The sequence below is a fragment of the Panulirus ornatus genome, chromosome 59 (genome assembly GCF_036320965.1).
Source record: "Panulirus ornatus isolate Po-2019 chromosome 59, ASM3632096v1, whole genome shotgun sequence".
In the NCBI taxonomy this organism is placed as follows: Eukaryota; Metazoa; Arthropoda; class Malacostraca; order Decapoda; family Palinuridae; genus Panulirus; species Panulirus ornatus.
In genome coordinates this window covers 16,449,463-16,475,633 of record NC_092282.1, presented here as the reverse complement: position 1 = coordinate 16,475,633, position 26,171 = coordinate 16,449,463, and the positions used below count along the sequence as shown (strand labels likewise).

At 41.0% G+C, this 26,171-nt stretch overlaps 1 protein-coding gene across 3 annotated transcripts in view; it reads right to left on the bottom strand.

Moving 5' to 3' along the window:
* The window catches only part of Vps35 (Vacuolar protein sorting 35), a 126,237-nt gene that overhangs the window by 93,418 nt on the left and 6,648 nt on the right, over nucleotides 1-26,171 (bottom strand). For all 3 annotated transcript variants that reach the window (XM_071696160.1, XM_071696159.1, XM_071696158.1), the window contains exons 2-6: nucleotides 15,930-16,126; nucleotides 8,100-8,223; nucleotides 7,494-7,619; nucleotides 5,011-5,101; nucleotides 167-361 (exon numbers count right to left, since the gene is read on the bottom strand). In XM_071696160.1, the coding sequence (XP_071552261.1) occupies nucleotides 167-361; nucleotides 5,011-5,101; nucleotides 7,494-7,619; nucleotides 8,100-8,223; nucleotides 15,930-16,116 (723 nt within the window). In that variant the 5' untranslated portion in view covers nucleotides 16,117-16,126. The remainder of the gene's footprint in view (nucleotides 1-166; nucleotides 362-5,010; nucleotides 5,102-7,493; nucleotides 7,620-8,099; nucleotides 8,224-15,929; nucleotides 16,127-26,171) is intronic.

Here is a 26,171-nt window from a genome sequence, read left to right as displayed (position 1 = left end):
GACAGGAATAAGTGGAGAATCTTTGCTATGGCCACTCCCTTGATAGAAGAGTTCCTGGTGGGAACAGGCATCAGAACTTAGATGACTACATAGTATATAAAATAATATCAAATTTAACTAAACATTTCTAAAAATTTTCTCTGTATCTATTATGAAGTTTGCTTACCTTCTTATACCTCTGCACATCAACAAACTCTAGCTGAGATAATCGGACCAGATTAGTCCCCACTAAAATTCGTAATTCCTGTCTCTCCCGCTCCCTTTTTTCTTTGTCTCGGGAATGGCCTTGATGCTGCATCCTCACCCACAGCTTGTTCATCTCAGCAAAGTTCATCAAAATGAAGTCTATGCTATCTGAGATCTGTTGGATAAAAATAGTGGAAAAAATTAAATTTCAAATGAATAAAAAAGCATTTCTTCATCTGACATAATACAATTAGCATCTGAGAGGGTATCTTATCACTGGGAGATTACAACACTGTTTTACCTATAAAAAATAAGGTATTCATAATAATTCACCCACTTACATCATCATAAAACATATGAAGCAAGCAGATGCTCATTCACAAGGACTCAAAGAATACAAAAACCTCCCCTGGTCTATGGTGTAAAGATCAATTAGGCCAAACAGCCAGCCTCCCTTATTCAATCACCAACTGGTGGTGTTTGTGACTTATGTCTATTGCCATCAAATATCATGATATGTTTTTGAAAATCAAAGAGGGAAATGAAGGGACGAGAAAATAAATGGATGCTCATAAGGCTTCACCCATGGTAGCAAAATGATTTTTCATCCTTCAAAACTTACATTTCATACTTATGGAGAGAGCTCTATGAGAATATCCACTTGAGGAAGGACTATAAGGAAATCCTAAGAAGAATGTACAGAAAGTCCCTGTTCTGAAACATACTTTTATTATGGCAGTACACTAAAAGCCTCATAAGGAAGGTCAACCAGATGTAACCCAAAGTATAATCATACAAAGGTTTTCTTGAGTGCTAAAATCCTCTTTCACTATTCTTATCCATGGGAAAACTACAAGCAGATGAGGGTCCAAAGAGTTTGAATTTGCTATGCCTTTCTAATAAGCAGCTTCTTTAGCTTCTTGTTCTGCAGTTTGGAAGATGTCACTGCATCTCATGCAGAAATGATTGCTGAAAATGACATACAGATTTAGAAATTACAATTACTTTTCTTCTGAACAGCTGCTCCATTTATACAAAGGAGTGATTTGTCCTTGTAGGGAGGAAGTCCTGAGCTCACATTTGAGGTGGTTCTAGCTCTACATCCTTACTTAACAGAAGTAAGTAGAAAGCAGTCCAACTTATAAATTCTCTCAGGCTAACTTCAAAACTTGACCCACTTGCCCTATGAGCAATGTTGGTTCACTTTCTGTCTTCTAGAGGCATTATTTTGGTTTTTGCTCCTTAGACCTGGCTGCAATACTTAACAAGCTACTGCATCACATGATTACTGTGTGGCTGCTGGCAACTCAAGGGTGGGCTGTTTTAATAACTTGTTTTTTCCCAACAACACAAAGCTTCGGAAATCTGTACCCTCTCAACTCTTTCCCAACAACTATGACCCGGCACATATTGAAAGACAAGTTTTTCATTTCCTCTAAAACTCGTATATACTTTCCATCCCCCCCCACCGTTCATTAACCTCTCTATATCTGAATTAAGGTTCAGCCTTGATGTGGACTCTTGTCCGAAACTGGAACCTCCATCTTAAAGAAAAGTAATTTAGAAACATAAAGACTATAATGAGATCAACCCTTACTCTTCTCTCCTCAATGGTGAACAGCTCAATGTTCTCCAGTCACTCTGTAATTCAGCTCCCTTAAATCAGGAATCATCTTTGCTCTCCTTTAAGATCCTCTCAATTTGATCTTTGTATCTTTTATGCTCAATGACCATATGTGTTTGTAATAGTAGGTGCAAACAACTTATTACCTAATCAATTATTTAATATCAAGTGTAAATGAACCACTGTGCATCAGCTAATTCTGTTAAGCCCTTTCCAACCAGATATGATGTTCATGTTGACTAGAAAAAGCACTTTTTTCAAAGAATAAATATATATATATTCATTTATTTTGCTTTGTCACTGTCTCCCGCATTAGCGAGGTAGCGCAAGGAAACAGACGAAAGAATGGCCCAACCCACCCACATGTATATACATTCACATCCACACATGCAAATATACACACCTATACATCTCAACGTATACATATATATACACACACAGACATGCACATATATACACATGTACATAATTCATACTGTCTACCTTTATTCATTCCCATCGCCACCCCACCACACATGAAATAACAACACCCTCCCCCCTCATGTGTGCGAGGTAGCGCTAGGAAAAGACAACAAAGGCCACATTCGTTCACACTCAGTCTCAAGCTGTCATGTAATAATGCACCTAAACCACATATCCAGGCCCCACAAAACTTTCCATGGTTTACCCCAGACACTTCACATGCCCTGGTTCAATCCACTGACAGCACGTCGACCTCGGTATACCACATCATTCAAATTCATTCTATTCCTTGCACGCCTTTCACCCTCCTGCATGTTCAGGCCCCAATCACTCAAAATCTTTTTCACTCCATCTTTCCACCTCCAATTTGGTCTCCCACTTCTCCTCGATCCCTCCACCTCTGACACATATATCCTCTTGGTCAATCTTTCCTCACTCATTCTCTCCATGTGACCAAACCATTTCAAAACACCCTCTTCTGCTCTCTCAACCACACCCTTTTTATTACCACACATCTCTCTTACCCTATCATTACTTACTCGATCAAACCACCTCACACCACATATTGTCCTCAAACATCTCATTTCCAGCACATCCACCCTGCTCTGAATAACTCTATCTATAGTCCACGCCTCGCAACCATATAACATTGTTGGAACCACTATTCCTTCAAACATACCCATTTTTGCTTTCCGAAATAATATTCTCGACTTCCACACATTCTTCAATACTCCTAGAACTTTCGCCCCCTCCCCCACCCTATGATTCACTTCCATGGTTCCATCCGCGGCCAAATCCACTCCCAGATATTTAAAACACTTCATTTCCTCCAGTTTTTCTCCATTCAAACTTACCTCCCAATTGACTTGTCCCTCAACCCTACTGCACCTTATAACCTTGCTCTTATTCTCATTTACTCTCAGCTTTCTTCTTTCAGACACTTTACCAAACTCAGTCACCAGCTTCTGCAGTTTCTCACACGAATCAGCCACCAGCGCTGTATCATCAGCGAACAACAACTGACTCACTTCCCAAGCTCTCTCATCCACAACAGACTGCATACTTGCCCCTCTTTCCAAAACTCTTGCATTCACCTCCCTAACAACCCCATCCATAAACTAATTAAACAACCATGGAGACATCACACACCACTGTCGCAAGCCTACATTTACTGAGAACCAATCACTTTCCTCTCTTCCTACAGGTACACATGCCTTACATCCTCGATAAAAACTTTTCACTAACACCATACATTCTTAATACCTTCCAAAGAGCATCTCTATCAACTCTATCATATGCCTTCTCCAGATCCATAAATGCTACATACAAATCCAATTGCTTTTCTAAGTATTTCTCACATACATTCTTCAAAGCAAACACCTGATCCACACATCCTCTACCACTTCTGAAACCACACTGCTCTTCCCCAATCTGATACTCTGTACATGCCTTCACCCTCTCAATCAATACCCTCCCATATATTTCCCAGGAATACTCAACAAACTTATACCTCTGTAATTTGAACACTCGCTTTTATCCCCTTTGCCTTTGTACAATGGCACTATGCAAGCATTCCGCAAATCCTCAGGCACCTCACCATGAGTCATACATACATTACATAACCTTACCAACCAGTCAACAATACAGTCACCCCCTTTTTTAATAAATTCCACTGCAATACCATCCAAACCCGCTGATTTGCCGGCTTTCATCTTCCGCAAAGCTTTTACTTCCTCTTCTCTGTTTACTAAATCATTCTCCCTAACTCTCTCACTTTGCACACCACCTCAACCAAAACACTCTATATCTGCCACTCTATCACCAAACACATTCAACAAACCTTTAAAATACTCACTCCATCTTCTTCTCACATCACCACTACTTGTTATCACCTCCCCATTAGCCCCCTTCACTGAAGTTCCCATTGATTCCCTTGTCTTATGCACTTTATTTACCTCCTTCCAAAATATCTTTTTATTCTCCCTAAAATTAATGATACTCTCTCACCCCAACTCTCATTTGCCCTCTTTTTCACCTCTTGCACTTTTCTCTTGACCTCCTGCCTCTTTCTTTTATACAACTCCCAGTCATTTGCATTATTTCCCTGCAAAAATCGTCCAAATGCCTCTCTCTTCTCTTTCACTAACAATCTTACTTTTTCATCCCACCACTCACTTCCCTTTCTAATCTGCCCACCTCCCACGCTTCTCATGCCACAAGCATCTTTTGCGCAAGCCATCACTGCTTCCCTAAATACATCCCATTCCTCCCCCACTTCCCTTATGTCCTTTGTTCTCACCTTTTTCCATTCTGTACTCATTCAAAGAATAAGTAATACTGCTTATTTGTATTGCTGTGACCTTTATGTAACTGCCCATTAGTTCTTTACAGAATCTTAACCATAAACAGATCTTTCTCATCATCAGAAATGGATGTTTTACTTCTTCACTGATGAAAAAACTTAAAATTTTCACCTGATCACTATATAATTCCTCAACAACACCAATTTCCTAAGCATCAATGGGCCAGAAAGCCACTTATCACAAGTATAGTCTTAAAATAATTGCCTTGTAAACAGTAAAGACATAAAAGAGAATTAATCACAGGATGCCCTCCTGGATAAAGCTCTGAAGAGGTGGAATGTATCTAACTGTACAAAGTCTAATGCTGACATAAATCATATTTGTATATGAGAAGTATCTCAAGAAACCAGCAATCTCAGATGTTCAGGTACTTACAGATCCAGATGGATAATCTTCAGGGTTGTGCCCAACAGGAGGGTCATCAACATCAGGCAAAATATTTCGGCTGCACTGGAGAAGATAGTTCCTGAAATGGGAAATAATACTTACACAACCATTATAAATCCTTTCTAAACTTATAGACATACAAAGCAAACTTTCTCGGTAAGACTATCTGGGAGAGGGTTGGGAAACCTGACTGTACTGAAGATCCAAATTGCAAATTCTGAAAGCAAAGACACTACTTTTCTACTGAAGACAGAATCTAACAAACACTTGCTCAATAGGGTGTGATTCAGCATTCTATCCTCTAAATAAGTTTTATTCATGAGGATTCTCCTCCACCATCATAAATCATAGGAGACTGGCACAGTCTGGAGGAAGTTCAATATGGTGACTTTTGTAACAGGAGACTGGTCTAGCTTGGACTACTCCCCTCCATATTTCCCCATCCCATCTGACCTGCCTGGTGGTGTGATCTCTATCCAGCATAACTATGGTCACAGAACGAGGGGAGAAGTCCTTGAAATGCTGCTACAGACCTTGATGACAACAGGGGAGGTAACCCTTGGCCTGATAACTTCACAAAGTCACTATTTTCTCCAGCCAATGTGCTGGGGGCTTTTGTTCCTAACAACCATATGTTCCTGTCGTGTGGGAAGGGGCCCTAAGGCATCACTCCATTTGACATTGCAGAGACATCGACTATGCGAATCAGACCTGTTGGCAGACCTGATCAGTCCAAACCCTCTGGACAATCTTGGATGAGCAGATGCATCCTGACTGGCACAGGTGTGAATTTGACCACAACCCACAATCCATGGTTAGAAAGGCCCACCTAACAATGCAGCCCAGACACCTGTCTACAATGGTAGGTGCCTGCCACATACCACTGAGGATGATACATAATAATTGTCAGATCTCCTTGGTGCCTTATGCATTAGCCACCTCAGGCTGGCAGTTACCCAGGGGAAAGGTCAAGAAAGTAGAATTACTGCAGATGATGGCTCCTGTGTTTCCCCATTAATCAAACCACAGGTTAAGCCAGGTTATGCTGAAGACATGGGGATGTCAGCAAGGTGTAAGAATTGCTTAGTTACTCTGTATGAATAAAGATTACTCCTGTGCTAGTCCTTCATTTAGTGCATCTACATTTGCAGGTTACCATTACATGTCTATACTTGAAGTCTGGCCCATATGGCTTAGTTTTTAAAGGGGGAGGTGTTGTGTGTGACAGCCCGACAGGTTAACCATAAAATCCATCACATACCACTAACATGTTTACCTTACCCAATGAGAGATAGCTGTGGTTTCCTTGTTGTCTCACACAGTCATGAGGAACCATGAAGCTCCTTCAGAGCTATCCATCCAATTGTGTAAAGCCATTTACAATGTTTCACATTCACATTCCCAGGAAGCCATAAACTCCTTGAGACTTGGCCACCTGCATTTGCAGAGAAACTCAGTCATGTTTCCCAGTGTTCTGAGTGGGAAACAGCCTACCCTGACCAGGTCTTGGGATCCAAGACTGGCATTCTTCACTGCTTCACAAATTAGCAAGGTAATGCCAGGAACACATGAAGAAATGGCCTTGTTCATTCACATTCATTCCATTGCTGTCATGTATAATGTATCAAAACCACAGCCATCTCCCACGGACCTTTCTGTGGTTTCCTTCAGCCACTTCATATGCCCTGGTTCAGTCCACTGACAGTACATCAACCCCTGTATCCCACAGTGCTCCAATTCACTCTATCTTAAGCACACCTTACACCCTCCTGAGTAATCAAAAAAAATTTCACTCCAACCAATCAATACCCTTTTCACAAAATTCATATCTAATTCAGCCTCCCTCTTCTCCATGACCCCTCCACTTCTGATGCAAATCCCATGGTAAAATGTCATATCTGTTTCATGCAATTTCTTTATGGCTACTTTCTTTTTGCAATATCTTCAGAAGCTTGCACTTTAAAATGATGGATACTTCTATGAGTGCCCCATGTCTAAAAGCATTAACTGTAGCTATCTCCCTTCAAACCTCTTGTATCCAAACAATTGTCTTGTAACTTGGGCTAGTTATAAGCATGATGAGCAGGCTCCATCTGCTTGCCAAAATTGGGTTGAACCTCTTGTCTTCCATGATGCATAATCAAATTTTGCACCTATGATTTATAAATAAACCATACTAGACTTACCAAACTTCACCTTGCAACTGACTTTCCCTTATCCAAAGATATAAACTAAAAACAGCTTACACCTCTTTGAAGGCACAAGAGTATAATACTATTGTATCATACCATAGAGACATGGTACATCATTACAACTTACTATCAAGGATAGTGCCTTAACACAGTTTAATTAAACCTACAGAAATAAACTCGAGTTAACAAAAAAGAGGTTTCTAATAGGGATAAAAACAAAGACTAAACTTCTTGTCATCTATGCTACTTTTCCTATGATAAATTCAAAGCTGTACTTACCTGAGGAACAGTCCACGAAGGGGATGTTGAACTCCCCTACACATTTCAACCAAATCTTTCAGGATGTCACGCTTGCAGATTTCATTTGTTTTAATATAAACCAACCCAACTGTTATCAGCAGATACCTATTGGGTAAAAGCTTTATTAAAGTAACAACACTTTAAAAGGATGCAAAAATTGAATGTCCAAAGCACATTTAATATACCCCATCTTCTAAAAACTAATATGAAAAAAAAAATTCCACAGAATGTGAAAAAGCTGGTCTGGCAGAACACATTTAGTTTGCATGTGATCAAAAAGAATTCTGCACTACCAGGTCATCTCTGTGATGATCTTGACAGGGGAAGGGAAAGCTTGAAACAAGCAAGCAGGTGCTACCTACACAGAAGAATGGTGATGGGTAGGGAAGCCATAAATTCCCACTGGAAAACAGAGGGTAAGAAGGTCCTAACCCCATAAACATCATCTAAACTTAAAAAGAGTTCAGTCTCAAGATTAATGAGTTTCAACTATATAATGACACTACCAATACATACATTACAGCATATAACATGCTGTTTAGAGTTTTTCAAGCTTTTGAATGACAGAAAATCTGTTTTACTTACAAACGAGGCACAATATTCCCAGCATATTGGACCAACTCATACAGGTCTGCAACACGCTGGCCCTTCTGAAATTCATCTATCAGGTACATTTCAAGATGCCGCAGCTCATCACAAATGCACATATCTGGATTAAATTAAGGAATCAAGTCCATCACGGAATCATCAAATCTCTGGGAAAATTTAAAAAGTATGTCAAAACCATTTCACCACACCTTCAGCTGTCTCAAACACACTGTTCTAATCACATGTCTTTCTCACCCCATCAATTCTTCCCCGATCAACAGTACTCACACCACATTATGTCCTCTTCCATAACTTCTAATCTACACACCAAGTCTTTTATCCATACAACTTTGCCAAACCCTCAAACCTGCCAATCTTTGCCCCCCCAGATGGTGATCTCTCTTTCCACACATATCCCAATGCAACCAGGACCATCAACTCCTCACCCATTCTATGACTCACTTAGCTCCCATAGTTCCTTTCACTGCCATACCCACTCCCATGTATCTAAAACACTTCACTTCCCGCAAGGTTTCCCCATTCAAATTCACACTCCAAATAACCTATCTCTTTTGGCTGCTAAACCTAAGAAACTTTCTTTTATTCAAGTCAAGTCTCATACACTCTCAAAAACCCAGAAACCAGTTTCTGCCATCAGCAAATAGTTACTAACTCACCTTCCAAGCCCTCTAATGCTGCCTTAACAGACTGCACACCTAACCTCTGTCCAAAAGCTCTACATTCACCTCCCATGTCACCCAAACCATAAAGATATTAAAAAGCCATGGCAATATCACACACCCCTTGTGCAGACCAACCTTATTCTGAAGCCACTCACCCTTTTTTTTACTTATTCACAGAATTTCTTATTCTCTTGCTAAAAACTCCTCTCTGTTTCAAGTAGCTTTCCACATCATATATTCATAACACCTTCCACAATGCATCTCTATCAACAAATCATATAACTTCTCAAGAACATAAATATCACATACAAATCCTTCTGTTTCTCTGAGTATTTCTCACATAAATTCTTAAAACATCTGATTCACACATCATTTGCCCCCCCTGAAACCATATTGCTCCTCCCAAATCTGATGATCTGTATATACAATCACTGTCTCAATCATCACTCCCCTATACAACTTACCAGGTACACTTAATAATTTTGTACCTTATAAATTCAATATATATCAATAAAATGATATTCTCTCTTTCCACACACTCTTCAATGCTCCAAGAACCTTCGTCCCCTCATCCACCCTATGACTTGTTTCAGCTTCAATGCTTCCATTTGTGCCATGTACACTTCCAGATATGAAAAACACTTCACTTCCTCCAATTTTTCTCCATTCAAACTCACACCCTACAAACCTATCCCTCAACCCTGCTAAACTTAATAACCTTACTTACCTTATCTATTCGTATTTACTTTCAACTTTCTCCTTTCATATTCTTCCGAACTCAGTTACCAATTTCTCCAGTTTCTCACTCAAATCTGCCACCAGTGCTGTACCATCAGCAAACGACTGACTCACTTCCCATGCCCTCTCATCCCTCACAAACTGCATACTTACCCCTCTGTCCAAAGCTCTCCATCTATTCTACCTATTTTCTCCAATACCTTTCTAAATATGTAGATAAATATCAATTTCTACAAAGGTATGAATCTTCAGATGAGAATCGTGAACAAAAATTACATGAAAAATAGAATCTACTATATAATCTTATCAACAGTATATCAAATATTTTGAACCGAAGAGTTGTGAGCGACCTAAGCTAACCTAGAAAAAAGTGGGAAGCTCATGAAGGTTATTCTCAATTCAAATTTGAAAGACCTCCAATTTTGGACATTCAATCTTCCAAAGTTTTACCTGTATTCACTTATTAGCAGAATCAACATTAACAGGGCACAAAATTTCGGAAGAGACAGATTATCTAAGGTGGTAGTAATATGCTCTGTGAGAAAGAAAATCTCCATGTAACTACACAACATAAAACCACTGCAGAATATCATGACTCCCTTTATACTATTCAAATGGGTAAGTTGTTTAAAGCAATTGGTGGAGTAACATACAGACCCCTAAATAACATAAAGAAAACAATCTTCTTTATAATTTACACAAAATCGTCTCATCAAAAACAAACAACAACTGCATGAGATTCTAACAATCCTATCTAGGCTTAATCAGGATATCTTATCATGTGACAAGGGAAATAGACTGATCAGTTTAATGAAAATTATTTCTTAATTCAAATGAAACCTAATACAGGGAACAATATACTGAACTTGGGACAATCAACAGATAGAACTTACTCAGCTTCCATGAGATGGGTAAAAAGTTAGGGAATATTAAGTCCATTTAAAGGATAAGGACTATTAAAGTTCAATCAGGCTTCTAGATGCAGACATAATGGAAAAGATATGAAGTAATTCCAGAAATTAAATAATCTACCTTATCACAATATTCCATAAAGTAAGAAATAGAGTGAATTAATGCTACACAAGGCTGGATGAATAAATATATGATTCAATTAACCTCAAAGAAATGCATACAGGATCTAAGTTAAATTGCAATCCACAGACTCATGAAATGTAGTCCTAAGCACAAAATGATGGTAAAAAAGTAATAATACAGGATGTATTGTGCAAATACTGAAATTAAAATCAAAGGGGAGGGAGTGGGGAGCTAGAAATCCTCCCCTCCCTTTTTCAGTTTTCCAAAAGATGGAACAGAGAAGGGGAGCCAAGTGAAAATATTCCCTCTAAGGCTCAGTCCTCAGTTCTTAATGCTATCTCACTAACATGGGAAATGGCGAATATGTATGAAAATAATATATATCTATCTATTCATCTATCATACTTAATCACTCTTTCCCACATCAGTGAGGTAGAGCCAAGAAACAGATGAAGAATGGCCCATACACGCACATGTACATACGTACACATATACATAACAACATATACATAAATATACATACACACAGAAAGACATATACATATATACACATGTGCACATTCATACTTGTTTGCCTTCATCCATTCCCAGCACTACACCATCCCACAGGATACAGCATCGCTACCCCCTCTTCAGGGAGGTAGCACCAGGAAAACAGACAAAAAACACCACATTCGTTCATAATGTCTCTAGCTGTCATGTGCAATACACCAAAACCACAGCTCCCTATCCATATCCAGGCCCCACAGACCTTTCCATTGTTTACCCCAGATGCTTCAAATGCCCTCGTTCAGTCCATTGACAGCACGTCGACCCCGGTATACCAAATCATTCCAATTCACTCTATTCCTTGCATGCCTCTCACCTTCCTGTATGCTCAGGCCCCAATCACTCAAAATCTTTTTCATGCCATTCTTCCACCTCCAATTTGGTCTTGTTCCCTCCACCTCTGAAACAAATATCTTCTTTGTCAATCTTTCCTCACTCATTCTCTCCATATGTCCAAATAATTTAACATACCCTCTTCTGCTGTTTCAACCACACTCTTTTTATTTCCACAAATCTTTCTTACCTTTTCATTACTTACCTGATCAAACCACCTCACACCACATATTGTCCTCAAACATTACATTTCCAGCACATCTACCCTCCTCTGTACAACCCTATTTATAACCCATGTCTCGCAACCATACAACATTGGTGGAACTACTATTCCTTCAAACATACCCATTTTTGCTCTCTGAAATAATGCTCTCTCCTTCCACACATTCTTCATCACTCCCAGAACCTTCAACCCCTCCCCCACACTGTGACTCATTTCTGCTTCCATAGTTAAATCTGCTGCTAAGTCTACTCACAGATATCTAAAACACTTTACTTCCTCCAATTTTTCTCCAATCAAATTTACATCCCAAGTGACTTGCACCTCAACCCCACTGAACCTAATAACCTTACTCTTATTCAAATTTACTCTCAACTTTCTTCTTTCACAGCCTTTTCCAAACTGACACCAACTTCTGCAGTTTCTCACTCAAATCAGCCATTAGAGCTGTATCATCAGTGAACAACAACTGACTCGCTTCCCAAGCCCTTTCATCCCCAACAGACTACATACTCGCCCCTCTCTCCAAAACTCTTGCATTTATCTCCCTAACCACAACATTCACAGGGAATTAATCACTCTCCTCTCTTCCTACTCATACACATGCCTTAGATCCTTGGTAAAAACTTTTCACTGCTTCTAGCAACTTGCCTCCCACACCATATACTCCTGAAACCTTCCACAAAGCATCTTTATCAACCCTATCATGTGCCTTCTATAGATCCATTAATGCTACATACAAATCCATTTGTTTTTCCAAGTATTTTTCACATACATTCTTCAAATAAACACCTGATCCACACATCCTCTACCACTTCAAAAACCACACTGTTCTTCCCCAATCTGATGCTCTGTACATGTCTTCACCCTCTCAATCAATGAATATCAGTGAATATCCTTATCAACCAATCAACAACACATTAACCCCCTTTTCTAATAAGTTCCACCACAGCATCATGCCACCTTGCCAGATTTCATCTTCCGCAAAGCTTTCACTGCCTCTTCTCTCTTCACCAAATCATTCCCCCTGACCCTCTCACATGTATATGCATATATGTATGTATATGTGCATATGAATGGATGGGACTTTCTTTGTCTGTTTCATGGTGCAACCTCGCTGATGCAGGAAACATCAATCAATTATAATAATTGGATGGTATTGCAGTGGAATGTGTTAAAAAAATGGTGACTGTTGCTGACTGGTTGGTAAGGATATCTAACGCATGTATGGCTCATGGTGAAGTGCCTGAGGATTGGCGGAATGCATGCATAGTGCCATTGTACAAAGGCAAAGGGGATAAAGGTACAGAGGTATAAGTTTGTTGAGTATTCCTGGAAAATCATATGGGAGGGTATTGATTGAGAGGGTGAAGGCATGTACAGAGCATCAGATTGGGGAAGAGCAGTGTGGTTTCAGAAGTGGTAGAGGATGTGTGGATCAGGTGTTTCCTTTGAAGAATGTATATGAGAAATACTTAGAAAAACAAATGGATTTGTACGTAGCATTTATGGATCTGGAGAAGGCATATGATAGAGTTGATAGAGATGCTCTGTGGAAGATATTAAGAGTATATGGTGTGGGAGGCAAATTGCTAAAAGCAGTGAAAAGTTTTTATCGAGGATGTAAGAGAGGTGTAAGAGTAGGAAGAGAGGAAAGTGATAGGTTCTCAGTGAATGTCGGTCTGCAGCAGGGGTTCGTGATGTCTCCATGGTGTTTAATGTGTTTATGGATGGGGTTGTTAGGGAGGTGAATCCAAAAGTTTTGGAGAGAGGGGCAAGTACGCAGTCTGTTGTGAATGAGAGGGCTTGGGAGGTGAGTCAGTTGTTCACTGATGATACAGTGCTGGTAGCTGATTCAGGTGAGAAACTGCAGAAGCTGATGACTGAGTTTGGTAAAGTGTGTGAAAGAAGAAAGCTGAGAGTAAATGGGAATAAGAACAAGGTTATCAGGTACAGTAGGGTTAAGGGACGAGTAAAGTGGGAGGTGAGTTTGAATGGAGAAAAACTGAGAGGAAGTGAAGTGTTTTAGATATCTGGGAGTGGATTTGGAAGCAGATGGAACCATAGAAGCGGAAGTGAATCACAGGGTGGGGGAGGGGGCAAAAGTTCTAGGAGTGTTGAAAAATGTGTGGAAGGCGAGAACATTATCTCGGGAAGCAAAAATGGGTATGTTGGAAGGAATTGTGGTTCCAACAATGTTATATGGTTGCAAGGCATGGGCTATAGATAGGGTTGTGTGGAGGAGGGTGGATGTGTTGGAAATGAGATGTCTGAGAACAATATGTGGTGTGAGGTGGTTTGATCGAATAAGTAATGACAGGGTAAGAGAGATGTGTGGTAATAAAAAGAATATTGTTGAGAGAGCAGTGGAGGGTGTTTTGAAATGGTTTGGTCACACAGAGAGAATGAGTGGTGAAAGACTGACGAAGAGGATATATATATATGTCAGAGGTGGAGGGAACGAGGAGAAGTGGGAGACCAAATTGGAGGTGGAAGGATGGAGTGAAAAAGATTTTGAGCGAACGGGGCCTGAATATGCAGGAGGGTGAAAGGCATGCAAGGAATAGAGTGCATTGGAATGATGTGGTATACTGGGGTTGACGTGCTGTCAGTGGATTGAACCAGGGCATGTGAAGCGTCTGGGGTAAACCATGAAAAGTTTTGTGGGGCCTGGATGTGGAAAGGAAGCTGTGGTTTCGGTGCATTATACATGACAGCTAGAGAATGAGTGTGAATGTGGCCTTTGTTGTCTTTTCCTAGTGCTACCTCACGCGCATACGGGGGGAGGGGGTTGTCATTTCATTTGTAGTGGGGTGGCGACAGGAATGAATAAAGGCAGCAAGTATGATTTATGTACATGTGTGTATATGTATATGTCTGTGTATGTATATATATGTATACGTTGAAATGTATAGGTATGTGTATGTGCATGTGTGGACGTGAATGTATATACATGTGTATGTGGGTGGGTTGGGCCATTCTTTCGTCTGTTTCCTTGTGCTAACTCACTAATGCAGGAGACAGTGACAAAGCAGATAAATAATAATCATAATAATAATAATAATTATTTGTTTATGGATGGGGTTGCTAGGGAGGTGAATGCAAGAGTTTTGGAAAGAGGGGCAAGTATGAAGTCTGTTGGGGATGAGAGAGCTTGGGAAGTGAGTCAGTTGTTGTTCGCTGATGATACAGCACTGGTGGCTGATTCATGTGAGAAACTGCAGAAGCTGATGACTGAGTTTGGTAAAGTGTGTGAAAGAAGAAAGTTAAGAGTAAATTTGAATAAGAGCAAGGTTATTAGGTACAGTAGGGTTGAGGGTCAAGTCAATTGGGAGGTGAGTTTGAATGGAGAAAAACTGGAGGAAGTGAAGTGTTTTAGATATCTGGGAGTGGATCTGGCAGCGGATGGAACCATGGAAGCGGAAGTGGATCATAGGGTGGGGGAGGGGGCAAAAATTCTGGGAGCCTTGAAGAATGTGTGGAAGTCGAGAACATTATCTTGGAAAGCAAAAATGGGTATGTTTGAAGGAATAGTGGTTCCAACAATGTTGTATGGTTGCGAGGCGTGGGCTATGGATAGAGTTGTGCGCAGGAGGATGGATGAGCTGGAAATGAGATGTTTGAGGACAATGTGTGGTGTGAGGTGGTGTGATCGAGTAAGTAACGTAAGGGTAAGAGAGATGTGTGGAAATAAAAAGAGCGTGGTTGAGAGAGCAGAAGAGGGTGTTTTGAAATGGTTTGGGCACATGGAGAGAATGAGTGAGGAAAGATTGACCAAGAGGATATATGTGTCAGAGGTGGAGGGAACGAGGAGAAGAGGGAGACCAAATTGGAGGTGGAAAGATGGAGTGAAAAAGATTTTGTGTGATCGGGGCCTGAACATGCAGGAGGGTGAAAGGAGGGCAAGGAATAGAGTGAATTGGAGCGATGTGGTATACCGGGGTTGACGTGCTGTCAGTGGATTGAATCAAGGCATGTGAAGCGTCTGGGGTAAACCATGGAAAGCTGTGTAGGTATGTATATTTGCGTGTGTGGACGTATGTATATACATGTGTATGGGGGTGGGTTGGGCCATTTCTTTCGTCTGTTTCCTTGCGCTACCTCGCAAATGCAGGAGACAGCGGCAAAAAAAAAAATATATATATATATATATGTATATAAATGGACACAGAAAAATAATGCTGCTACTCTCTACTAATTTATGCAATGATTATAATTTCTGGAAATTATTTATGAAAAATACTTTCACAAGACCATACAAAAGGATACACAATTCATAGTAAGTTTTGGGTGAAAGAAGTGATGTTCTTAACTCTCCTAGCATATTTGATGCATGCTTCAATCCATCCATCAGGCGACCCTTGTCCAAACATCGCTTCATCTGAAATGCTTGGACTCGAACTACTCCCATTGCTTCATCAAGGAGCTTATCTTGATCATCCATTGGTGAAACCATTTTTGTCTACCTGATTGTTTTTTGGGATAAATAGAAGTGTTACTAAAACAGTACATAATCATCATTAGATTCTAACTCACTTTTAATGTTATCTCTCATTCTACGTGTGATGAACCATACAATATCTCCTTTCAACGAGTCACAACAGTGCTATGCGGAAGATGAAAGCTGGCAAGGCAGTGGGTTTGGATGGTATTGCAGTGGAATTTATAAAAAAAGGGGGTGACGGTATTGTCGACTGGTTGGTAAGGTTATTTAATGTATGTATGATTCATGGTGAGGTGCCTGAGGATTGGCGGGATGCTTGCATAGTGCCATTGTACAAAGGCAAAGGGGATAAAGGTGAGTGCTCAAATTACAGAGGTATAAGTTTGTTGAGTATTCCTGGGAAATTATATGGGAGGGTATTGATTGAGAGGGTGAAGGCATGTACAGAGCATCAGATTGGGGAAGAGCAGTGCGGTTTCAGAAGTGGTAGAGGATGTTTGGATCAGGTGTTTGCTTTGAGGAATGTAGGTGAGAAATACTTAGAAAAGCAAATGGATTTGTATGTAGCATTTATGGATCTGGAGAAGGCATATGATAGAGTTGATAGAGATGCTCTGTGCAAGGTATTAAGAATATATGGTGTGGGAGGCAAGTTGTTAGAAGCAGTGAAAAGTTTTTATCGAGGATGTAAGGCATGTGTACGTGTAGAAAGAGAGGAAAGTGATTGGTTCTCAGTGAATGTAGGTTTGCGGCAGGGGTGTGTGATGTCTCCATGGTTGTTTAATTTGTTTATGGATGGGGTTGTGAGGGAGGTGAATGCAAGAGTTTTGGAAAGAGGGGCAAGTATGCAGTCTGTTGTGGATGAGAGAGCTTGGGAAGTGAGTCAGTTGTTGTTCGCTGATGATACAGCGCTGGTGGCTGATTCATGTGAGAAACTGCAGAAGCTGGTGACTGAGTTTGGTAAAGTGTGTGAAAGAAGAAAGTTGAGAATAAATGTGAATAAGAGCAAGGTTATTAGGTACAATAAGGTCGAGGGTCAAGTCAATTGGGAGGTAAGTTTGAATGAAGAAAAGCTGGAGGAAGTTAAGTGTTTTAGATATCTCAGAGTGGATTTGGCAGCAGATGGAACCATGGAAGCGGAAGTGAATCATAGGGTGGGGGAGGGGGCGAAAGTTCTTGGAGCCTTGAAGAATGTGTGGAAGTTGAGAGCATTATCTCGGAAAGCAAAAATGGGTATGTTTGAAGGAATAGTGGTTCCAACAAAGTTGTATGGTTGCGAGGCGTGGGCTATGGATAGAGTTGTGCACAGGAGGGTGGATGTGCTGGAAATGAGATGTTTAAGGACAATATGTGGTGTGAGGTGGTTTGATCGAGTAAGTAATAATACGGTAAGAGAGATGTGTGGTAATAAAAAGAGTGTGGTTGAGAGAGCAGAAGAAGGTGTTTTGAAATGGTTTGGTCACATAGAGAGAATGATTGAGGAAAGATTGACAAAGAGGATATATGTGTCAGAGGTGGAGGGAACGAGGTGAAGTGGGGAGACCAAATTGGAGGTGGAAAGATGGAGTGAAAAAGATTTTGAGTGATCGGGGCCTGAACATGCAGGAGGGTGAAAGGCATGCAAGGAATAGAGTGAATTGGAACGATGTGGTATACCAGGGGCCGACGTGCTGTCAATGGATTGAATCAGGGCATGTGAAGCGTCTGGGGTAAACCATGGAAAGCTCTTTAGGTATGTATATTTGCGTGTGTGGACGTATGTATATAAATGTGTATGGGGGTGGGTTGGGCCATTTCTTTCGTCTGTTTCCTTGTGCTACCTCGCAAACGCGGGAGACAGCGACAAAGCAAAAAAAAAAAAAAATAAATAAATAAAAAGAGAACGAGAAAGGCAGAAATCAAAACAAGGTTGTCTAGGTTCTTATTCAGATATAGATATTCACCAAAGTCTGTAATTGGTAGTACCCTGAATGTTGCTAATGGGCAGAAATCTACAGGGACCCCTTGAACTACTGAGACCAAACTTGACAAAAGGGTAAAAAGGAAAACAAAAATACAAAAGAAATATCAACATAAAGACAGACCTTTGAGGGAATTTAGGGTAAATGATGCAGTGTTTGTTCAGAATTATAGTGGTAGGGAAGCTCATTGGGTACAGGAGTGGCAGTGGAAGTAACTGGGCCACTGTCATGTAAAATAAAACTATGTGATAACAGAGTTGTCAGGGCAAGATTTAGAAGAGCAAGCTTGTTGAGCACGGAGCTCCAAGGGAAGTAATCATAAAGAAGTGGGGTGAGGACAGTGTGAGTGACACAGCAGGATACAGGACAAATGAGTTCTGGGTAAGTTGCAAGTAAGGAAACAGACATAATACTCAAAAATAAAACAGAGGGCAATGTCAGTTTTCCAAGCCAAATGGAGTCTGACATATGAAGGGATGCCTGGAGCAAATTCATCTTGTATGGTTCATTCAGGAAGCAAGTGAAATGTAAAAGAAGGTGTGGAAAAAGTCATAAATAAACCTTTGAGACTAGATTAATAGAATATGACAGCAATATTAAGGAGCACAAAACTGTAATACATTGAAAATAAAACAGAACAAATTATTTTACTGTACTTATTAATAATTTCAAGAATCTGTATATTCTGTGTGCAGTATTCAAATTAGTCTGCATTTCTATACATGTTGGAAATAAAATGTTTCAGGACAATATGTGGTGTGAAGTGGTTTGACTGAGTAAGTAATGAAAGGGTAAGAGAGATGTGTGGTAATAAAAAGTGTGGTTGAGAGAGCAGGAGAGGGTGTATTAAAATGGTTTGGTGGAGAGAACGAGTGAGGAAAGATTGAGAAAGAGGATATATGTGTCAGAGGTGGAATAAACAATGAGAAGAAGGAGACCAAATTAGAGGTAGAAGGATGGAGTGAACATACAGGACGATGAAAGGCATGCAAGGAATAGAGTAAGTTGGAAAGATGTGGTATACCGGGGTCGATGTGCTGTCAATGGATTGAAGCAGGGCATGTAAAGTGTCTGGGGTAAAACAAGAAAATGTCTGTGAGGCCTGGATGTGGAAAGGGGGCTGTGGTTTCAGTGCATTACACATGACAGCTAGAGATTGAGTATGAACAAACATGACCTTTTAGTCTTTTCCTAGTGCTAACATGCTTGGGGGGGGGGGGGGGGGGATGCTATTTTATGTATGATGGAGTGAATGGATGAAAGCAGCGAGTATGACTATGTACATGTGTATATATGTATATGTCTGTGTATGTATATATTGAAATGTATGTGTATGCATATGTACATGTGTGGGCATTTATGTATATACATGTGTATGTAGGTAGGTTAGGCCATTCCTCATCTGTTTCCTTGTGCTACCTCTCTAACGTGGGAGACGGTAATAAAGTATAATATATATAAATATATTATATTCTTTATTACCATACTTTGTCGCTGTCTCCCGTGTTAGCAAGGCAGTGCAAGGAAACAGACGAAAGAATGGCCTAACTCACCCACATACATGTCCACACACGCACTTATACATACCTATACATTCCAACATATACATGTATATACATACACAGACATATACATATAAAGACATGCACACAATTCATACTTGCTGAATTTATTCATTCCTGTCGCCAACCCGCCACACATGAAATGACAAACCCCTCCCCCACATGTGCGCAAGGTAGCGCTAGGAAAAGACAACAAAGGCCACATTCGTTCACACTCAGTCTCTAGCTGTCCTGTATAATGCACCGAAACCACAGCTCCTTCTGTTTCCCCTTTTAGAAAGTTAAAATACAAAGAGGGGAGGGTTTCTACCCCACCATTCCTGTCCATTTTAGTCACCTTCTACGAAATGTGATGAATGCGGGGGAAGTATTCTTTCTCCCCTATCTCCTACATATATATACACACACACACACACATATACATATATATTTTTTTTTTCTTTTATACTTTGTCGCTGTCTCCCGCGTTTGCGAGGTAGCGCAAGGAAACAGACGAAAGAAATGGCCCAACCCCCCCCATACACATGTATATACATACGTCCACACACGCAAATATACATACCTACACAGCTTTCCATGGTTTACCCCAGACGCTTCATATGCCTTGATTCAATCCACTGACAGCACGTCAACCCCGGTATACCACATCGCTCCAATTCACTCTATTCCTTGCCCTCCTTTCACCCTCCTGCATGTTCAGGCCCCGATCACACAAAATCTTTTTCACTCCATCTTTCCACCTCCAATTTGGTCTCCCTCTTCTCCTTGCTCCCTCCACCTCCGACACATATATCCTCTTGGTCAATCTTTCCTCACTCATCCTCTCCATGTGCCCAAACCACTTCAAAACACCCTCTTCTGCTCTCTCAACCACACTCTTTTTATTTCCACACATCTCTCTTACCCTTACGTTACTCACTCGATCAAACCACCTCACACCACACATTGTCCTCAAACATCTCATTTCCAGCACATCCATCCTCCTGCGCACAACTCTATCCATAGCCCACGCCTCGCAACCATACAACATTGTTGGAACCACTATTCCTTCAAACATACCCATTTTTGCTTTCCAAGATAATGTTCTCGACTTCCACACATTCTTCAAGGCCCCCAGAATTTTAGCCCCCTCCCCCACCCTATGATCCACTTCCACTTCCATGGTTCCATCCGCTGCCAGATCCACTCCCAGATATCTAAAACACTTCACTTCCTCCAGTTTTTCTCCATTCAAACTCACCTCCCAATTGACTTGACCCTCAACCCTACTGTACCAAATAACCTTGCTCTTATTCACATTTACTCTTAACTTTCTTCTTCCACACACTTTACCAAACTCAGTCACCAGCTTCTGCAGTTTCTCACATGAATCAGCCACCAGCGCTGTATCATCAGCGAACAACAACTGACTCACTTCCCAAGAGTATCATTAAATTTTAGGGAGAATAAAAAGATGTTCTGGAAGGAGGTAAATAAAGTGCGTAAGACAAGGGAGCAAATGGGAACTTCAGTGAAGGGCGCAAATGGGTAGGTGATAACAAGTAGTGGTGATGTGAGAAGGAGATGGAGTGAGTATTTTGAAGGTTTGTTGAATAAGTTTGGTGATAGAGTGGCAGATATAGGGTGTTTTGGTCGAGGTGGTGTGCAAAGTGAGAGGGTTAGGGAATATGATTTGGTAAACAGAGAAGAGGTAGTGAAAGCTTTGCGGAAGATGAAAGCCGGCAAGGCAGCAGGTTTGGATGGTATTGCAGTGGAATTTATTAAAAAAAAAATATATATATATATATATATATATATATATATATATATATATATATATATATATATATATATATATATATGTACAGAGCATCAGATTGGAGAAGAGCAGTGTGGTTTCAGAAGTGGTAGAGGATGTGTGGATCAGGTGTTTGCTTTGAAGAATGTATGTGAGAAATACTTAGAAAAGCAAATGGATTTGTATGTAGCATTTATGGATCTGGAGAAGGCATATGATAGAGTTGATAGAGATGCTCTGTGGAAGGTATTAAGAATATATGGTGTGGGAGGAAAGTTGTTAGAAGCAGTGAAAAGTTTTTATCGAGGATGTAAGGCATGTGTACGTGTAGGAAGAGAGGAAAGTGATTGGTTCTCAGTGAATGTAGGTTTGCGGCAGGGGTGTGTGATGTCTCCATGGTTGTTTAATTTGTTTATGGATGGGGTTGTTAGGGAGGTAAATGCAAGAGTTTTGGAAAGAGGGGCAAGTATGAAGTCTGTTGGGGATGAGAGAGCTTGGGAAGTGAGTCAGTTGTTGTTCGCTGATGATACAGCGCTGGTAGCTGATTCATGTGAGAAACTGCAGAAGCTGGTGACTGAGTTTGGAAAAGTGTGTTGAAGAAGAAAGTTAAGAGTAAATGTGAATAAGAGCAAGGTTATTAGGTACAGTAGGGTTGAGGGTCAAGTCAATTGGGAGGTGAGTTTGAATGGAGAAAAACTGGAGGAAGTGAAGTGTTTTAGATATCTGGGAGTGGATCTGGCAGCAGATGGAACCATGGAAGCGGAAGTGGATCATAGGGTGGGGGAGGGGGCGAAAATCCTGGGGGCCTTGAAGAATGTGTGGAAGTCGAGAACATTATCTCGGAAAGCAAAAATGGGTATGTTTGAAGGAATGGTGGTTCCAACAATATTTTATGGTTGCGAGGCGTGGGCTATGGATAGAGTTGTGCGCAGGAGGATGGATGTGCTGGAAATGAGATGTTTGTGGACAGTGTGTGGTGTGAGGTGGTTTGATCGAGTGAGTAACGTAAGGGTAAGAGAGATGTGTGGAAATAAAAAGAGCGTGGTTGAGAGAGCAGAAGAGGGTGTTTTGAAGTGGTTTGGGCACATGGAGAGGATGAGTGAGGAAAGATTGACCAAAAGGATATATGTGTCGGAGGTGGAGGGAACAAGGAGAAGAGGGAGACCAAATTGGAGGTGGAAAGATGGAGTGAAAAAGATTTTGTGTGATCGGGGCCTGAACATGCAGGAGGGTGAAAGGAGGGCAAGGAATAGAGTGAATTGCAGCGATGTGGTATACCGGGGTTGACGTTCTGTCAGTGGATTGAAGCAGGGCATGTGAAGCGTCTGGGGTAAACCATGGAAAGCTGTGTAGGTATGTATATTTGCGTGTGTGGACGTATGTACACACATGTGTATGGGGGGGGGGGTTGGGCCATTTCTTTCGTCTGTTTCCTTGCGCTACCTCGCAAACGCGGGAGACAGAGACAAAGTATAATAATAATAATAATAATATATATATATATATATATATATATATATATATATATATATATATATATATATATATCCGCTGCCAGATCCACTCCCAGATATCTAAAACACTTCACTTCCTCCAGTTTTCTCCATTCAAACTTACTTCCCAATTGACTTGTCCCTCAACCCTACTGTACTTAATAACCTTGTTCTTATTCACATTTACTCTCAGCTTTCTTCTTTCACACACTTTCCCAAACTCCGTCACCAGCTTCTGCAGTTTCTCACACGAATCAGCCACCAGCGCTGTATCATCAGCGAACAACAACTGACTCACTTTCCAAGCTCTCTCATCCACAACAGACGGCATACTTGGCCCTCTTTCCAAAACGTAACCACATCCATAAAAAATTAAACCACCATGGAGACATCATACACCCCTGCCACAAACCGACATTCACTGAGAACCAATCACTTTCCTCTCTTCCTACTCGTGCACATGCCTTACATCCTTGATAAAAACTTTTCACTGCTTTTAACAACTTGCCTTCCACACCATATATTCTTAATACCATCCACAGAGCATCTCTATCAGCTCTATCATATGCCTCCTCCAGATCCATTAATGCTACATACAAATCCATTTGCTTTTCTAAGTATTTTTCACATACATTCTTCAAAGCAAACACCTGATCCACACATCCTCTACCACTTCTGAAACCACATTGCTCTTCCCCAATCTAATGCTATGAATATGCCTTCACCCTCTCAATCAATACCCTCCCATATAATTTCCCAGGAATACTCAACAAACCTATACCTCTGTAATTTGAGCACTCACTTTTATCCCCTTTGCCTTTGTACAATGGCACTATGCAAGCATTCTGCTAATCCTCAAGCACCTCACCATGAGTCATACATACATTAAATAACCTTACCAGACAGTCAACAGTACAGCCACCCCCTTTTTTAATAAATTCCACTGCAATACCATCCAAACCCACCGCCTTGCCGCCTTTCATCTTCTGCAAAGCTTTTACTACATCTTCTCTTTACTACATCTTTTACTACATCTTCTACAAATCATTCTCCCTAACCCTCTCACTTCTCACACCACCTCAACCAAAACACCCTATATCCACCACTCTATCATCAAACACATTCAACAAACCTCCAAAATACTCACTCCATCTCCTAACATCACCACTACTTGTTATCACCTTCCCATTTGCCCCCTTCACTGATGTTCCCATTTGTTCCCTTGTCTTGTGCACTTTATTTACCTCCTTCCAAAACATCTTTTCATTCTCCCAAAAATTTAATGATACTCTCTCACCCCAACTCTCATTTGCCCTCTTTTTCACCTCTTCCATTGTTCTCTTGACCTGCCCTTCTTTTATACATCTCCTAGTCATTTGCATTATTTCCCTGCAAAAATCGTCCAAATGCCTCTCTCTTCTCTTTCATTAATAATCTTGCTTCTTCATCCCACCACTCACTACCCTTTCTAATCTGCCCACCTCCCACGCTTCTCATGCCACAAGCATCTTTTGCGCAAGCCATCACTGCTTCCCTAAATACGTCCCTTACATCCTTTGTTCTCACCTTTCTCCATTCTGTACTCAGTCTCTACTGGTAATTCCACACACAAGTCTCCTTCCCAAGCTCACTTACTCTCACCACTCTCTTCACCCCAACACTCTCTCTTCTTTTCTGAAAACCTCTACAAATCTTCACCTTTGCCTCCACAACATAATGATCAGACATCCCTCCAGTTGCACCTCTCAGCACATTAACATACAAAAGTCTCTCTTTCGCATGCCTATCAACAAAGACATAATCCAATAATGCTCTCTGGCCATCTCTCCTACTTTTTTTTTTTTTTTTTATACTTTGTCGCTGTCTCCCGCGTTTGCGAGGTAGCGCAAGGAAACAGACGAAAGAAATGGTCCAACCCCCCCCATACACATGTATATACATACGTCCACACACGCAAATATACATACCTACACAGCTTTCCATGGTTTACCCCAGACGCTTCACATGCCTTGATTCAATCCACTGACAGCACGTCAGCCCCGGTATACCACATCGCTCCAATTCACTCTACTTACATACACATATTTATGTATATCTCTCTTTTTAAACCAGGTATTCCCAATCACCAGTCCTTTTTCAGCACATAAATCTACAAGCTCTTCACCATTTCCATTTACAACACTAAACAGCCCATGTAGTCCAATTATTCCCTCAACTGCCACATTACTCACCTTTGCAATCAAATCACCCATCACTATAACCCGGTCTCGTGCAGCAAAACTACTAAAACACTCACTCAGCTGCTCCCAAAACACTTGCTTCTCATGCCCAGGTGCATATGCACCAATAATCACCCATCTCTATCCATCCATTTTCAGTTTTACCCATGTCAATCTGGAGTTTACTTTCTTACACTCTATCACATACTCCCACAACTCCTGTTTCAGGAGTAGCGCTACTCCTTCCCTTGCTCTTGTCCTCTCACTAACCACTGACTTTACTCCCAAGACATTCCCAAACCACTCTTCCCCTTTACCCTTGAGCTTCGTTTCACTCAGAGCCAAAACATCCTGGTTCCTTTCCTCAAACATACTACCTAGCTCTCCTTTTTTCTCATCTTGGTTACATCCACACACATTTAAACACCCTAATCTGATCCTTCGAGGAGGATGAGCACTCCCCGTGTGACTCCATGTACATAATTCATACTTGCTGTCTTTGTTCATTCCCATCACCACCGTGCCACACATGAAATAACAACCCCCTTCCCCGCATGCGTGCGTGGTAGTATTAGGAAAAGACAACAAAGGCCACACTCGTTCACACTCAGTCTCTAGCTGTCATGTATAATACACCAAAACTACAGCTCCCTTTCCACATCCAGGCCCCACAAAACTTTCCATGGATTACCCCAGATGCTTCATATGCCCTGGTTCAATCCATTGACAGCACGTCGACCCCAGTATACCACATCGTTCCAATTCACTCTATTCCTTGCACGCCTTTCACCCTCCTGCAAGTTCAGGCCCCAATTGCTCAAAAAATTTTTCACTCCCTCTTTCCATCTCCAATTTGGTCTCTCACCTCTCCTCGTTCCCTCCACCTCTGACACATATATCCTCTTGGTCACTCTTTCCTCACTCATTCTCTCCATGTGACCAAACCATTTCAAAACACCCACTTCTGCTTTCTCAACCACACTCTTTTTATTACCACACATCTCTCTTACCCTAATATTACTTACTCGATCAAACCACCTCACACCACATACTGT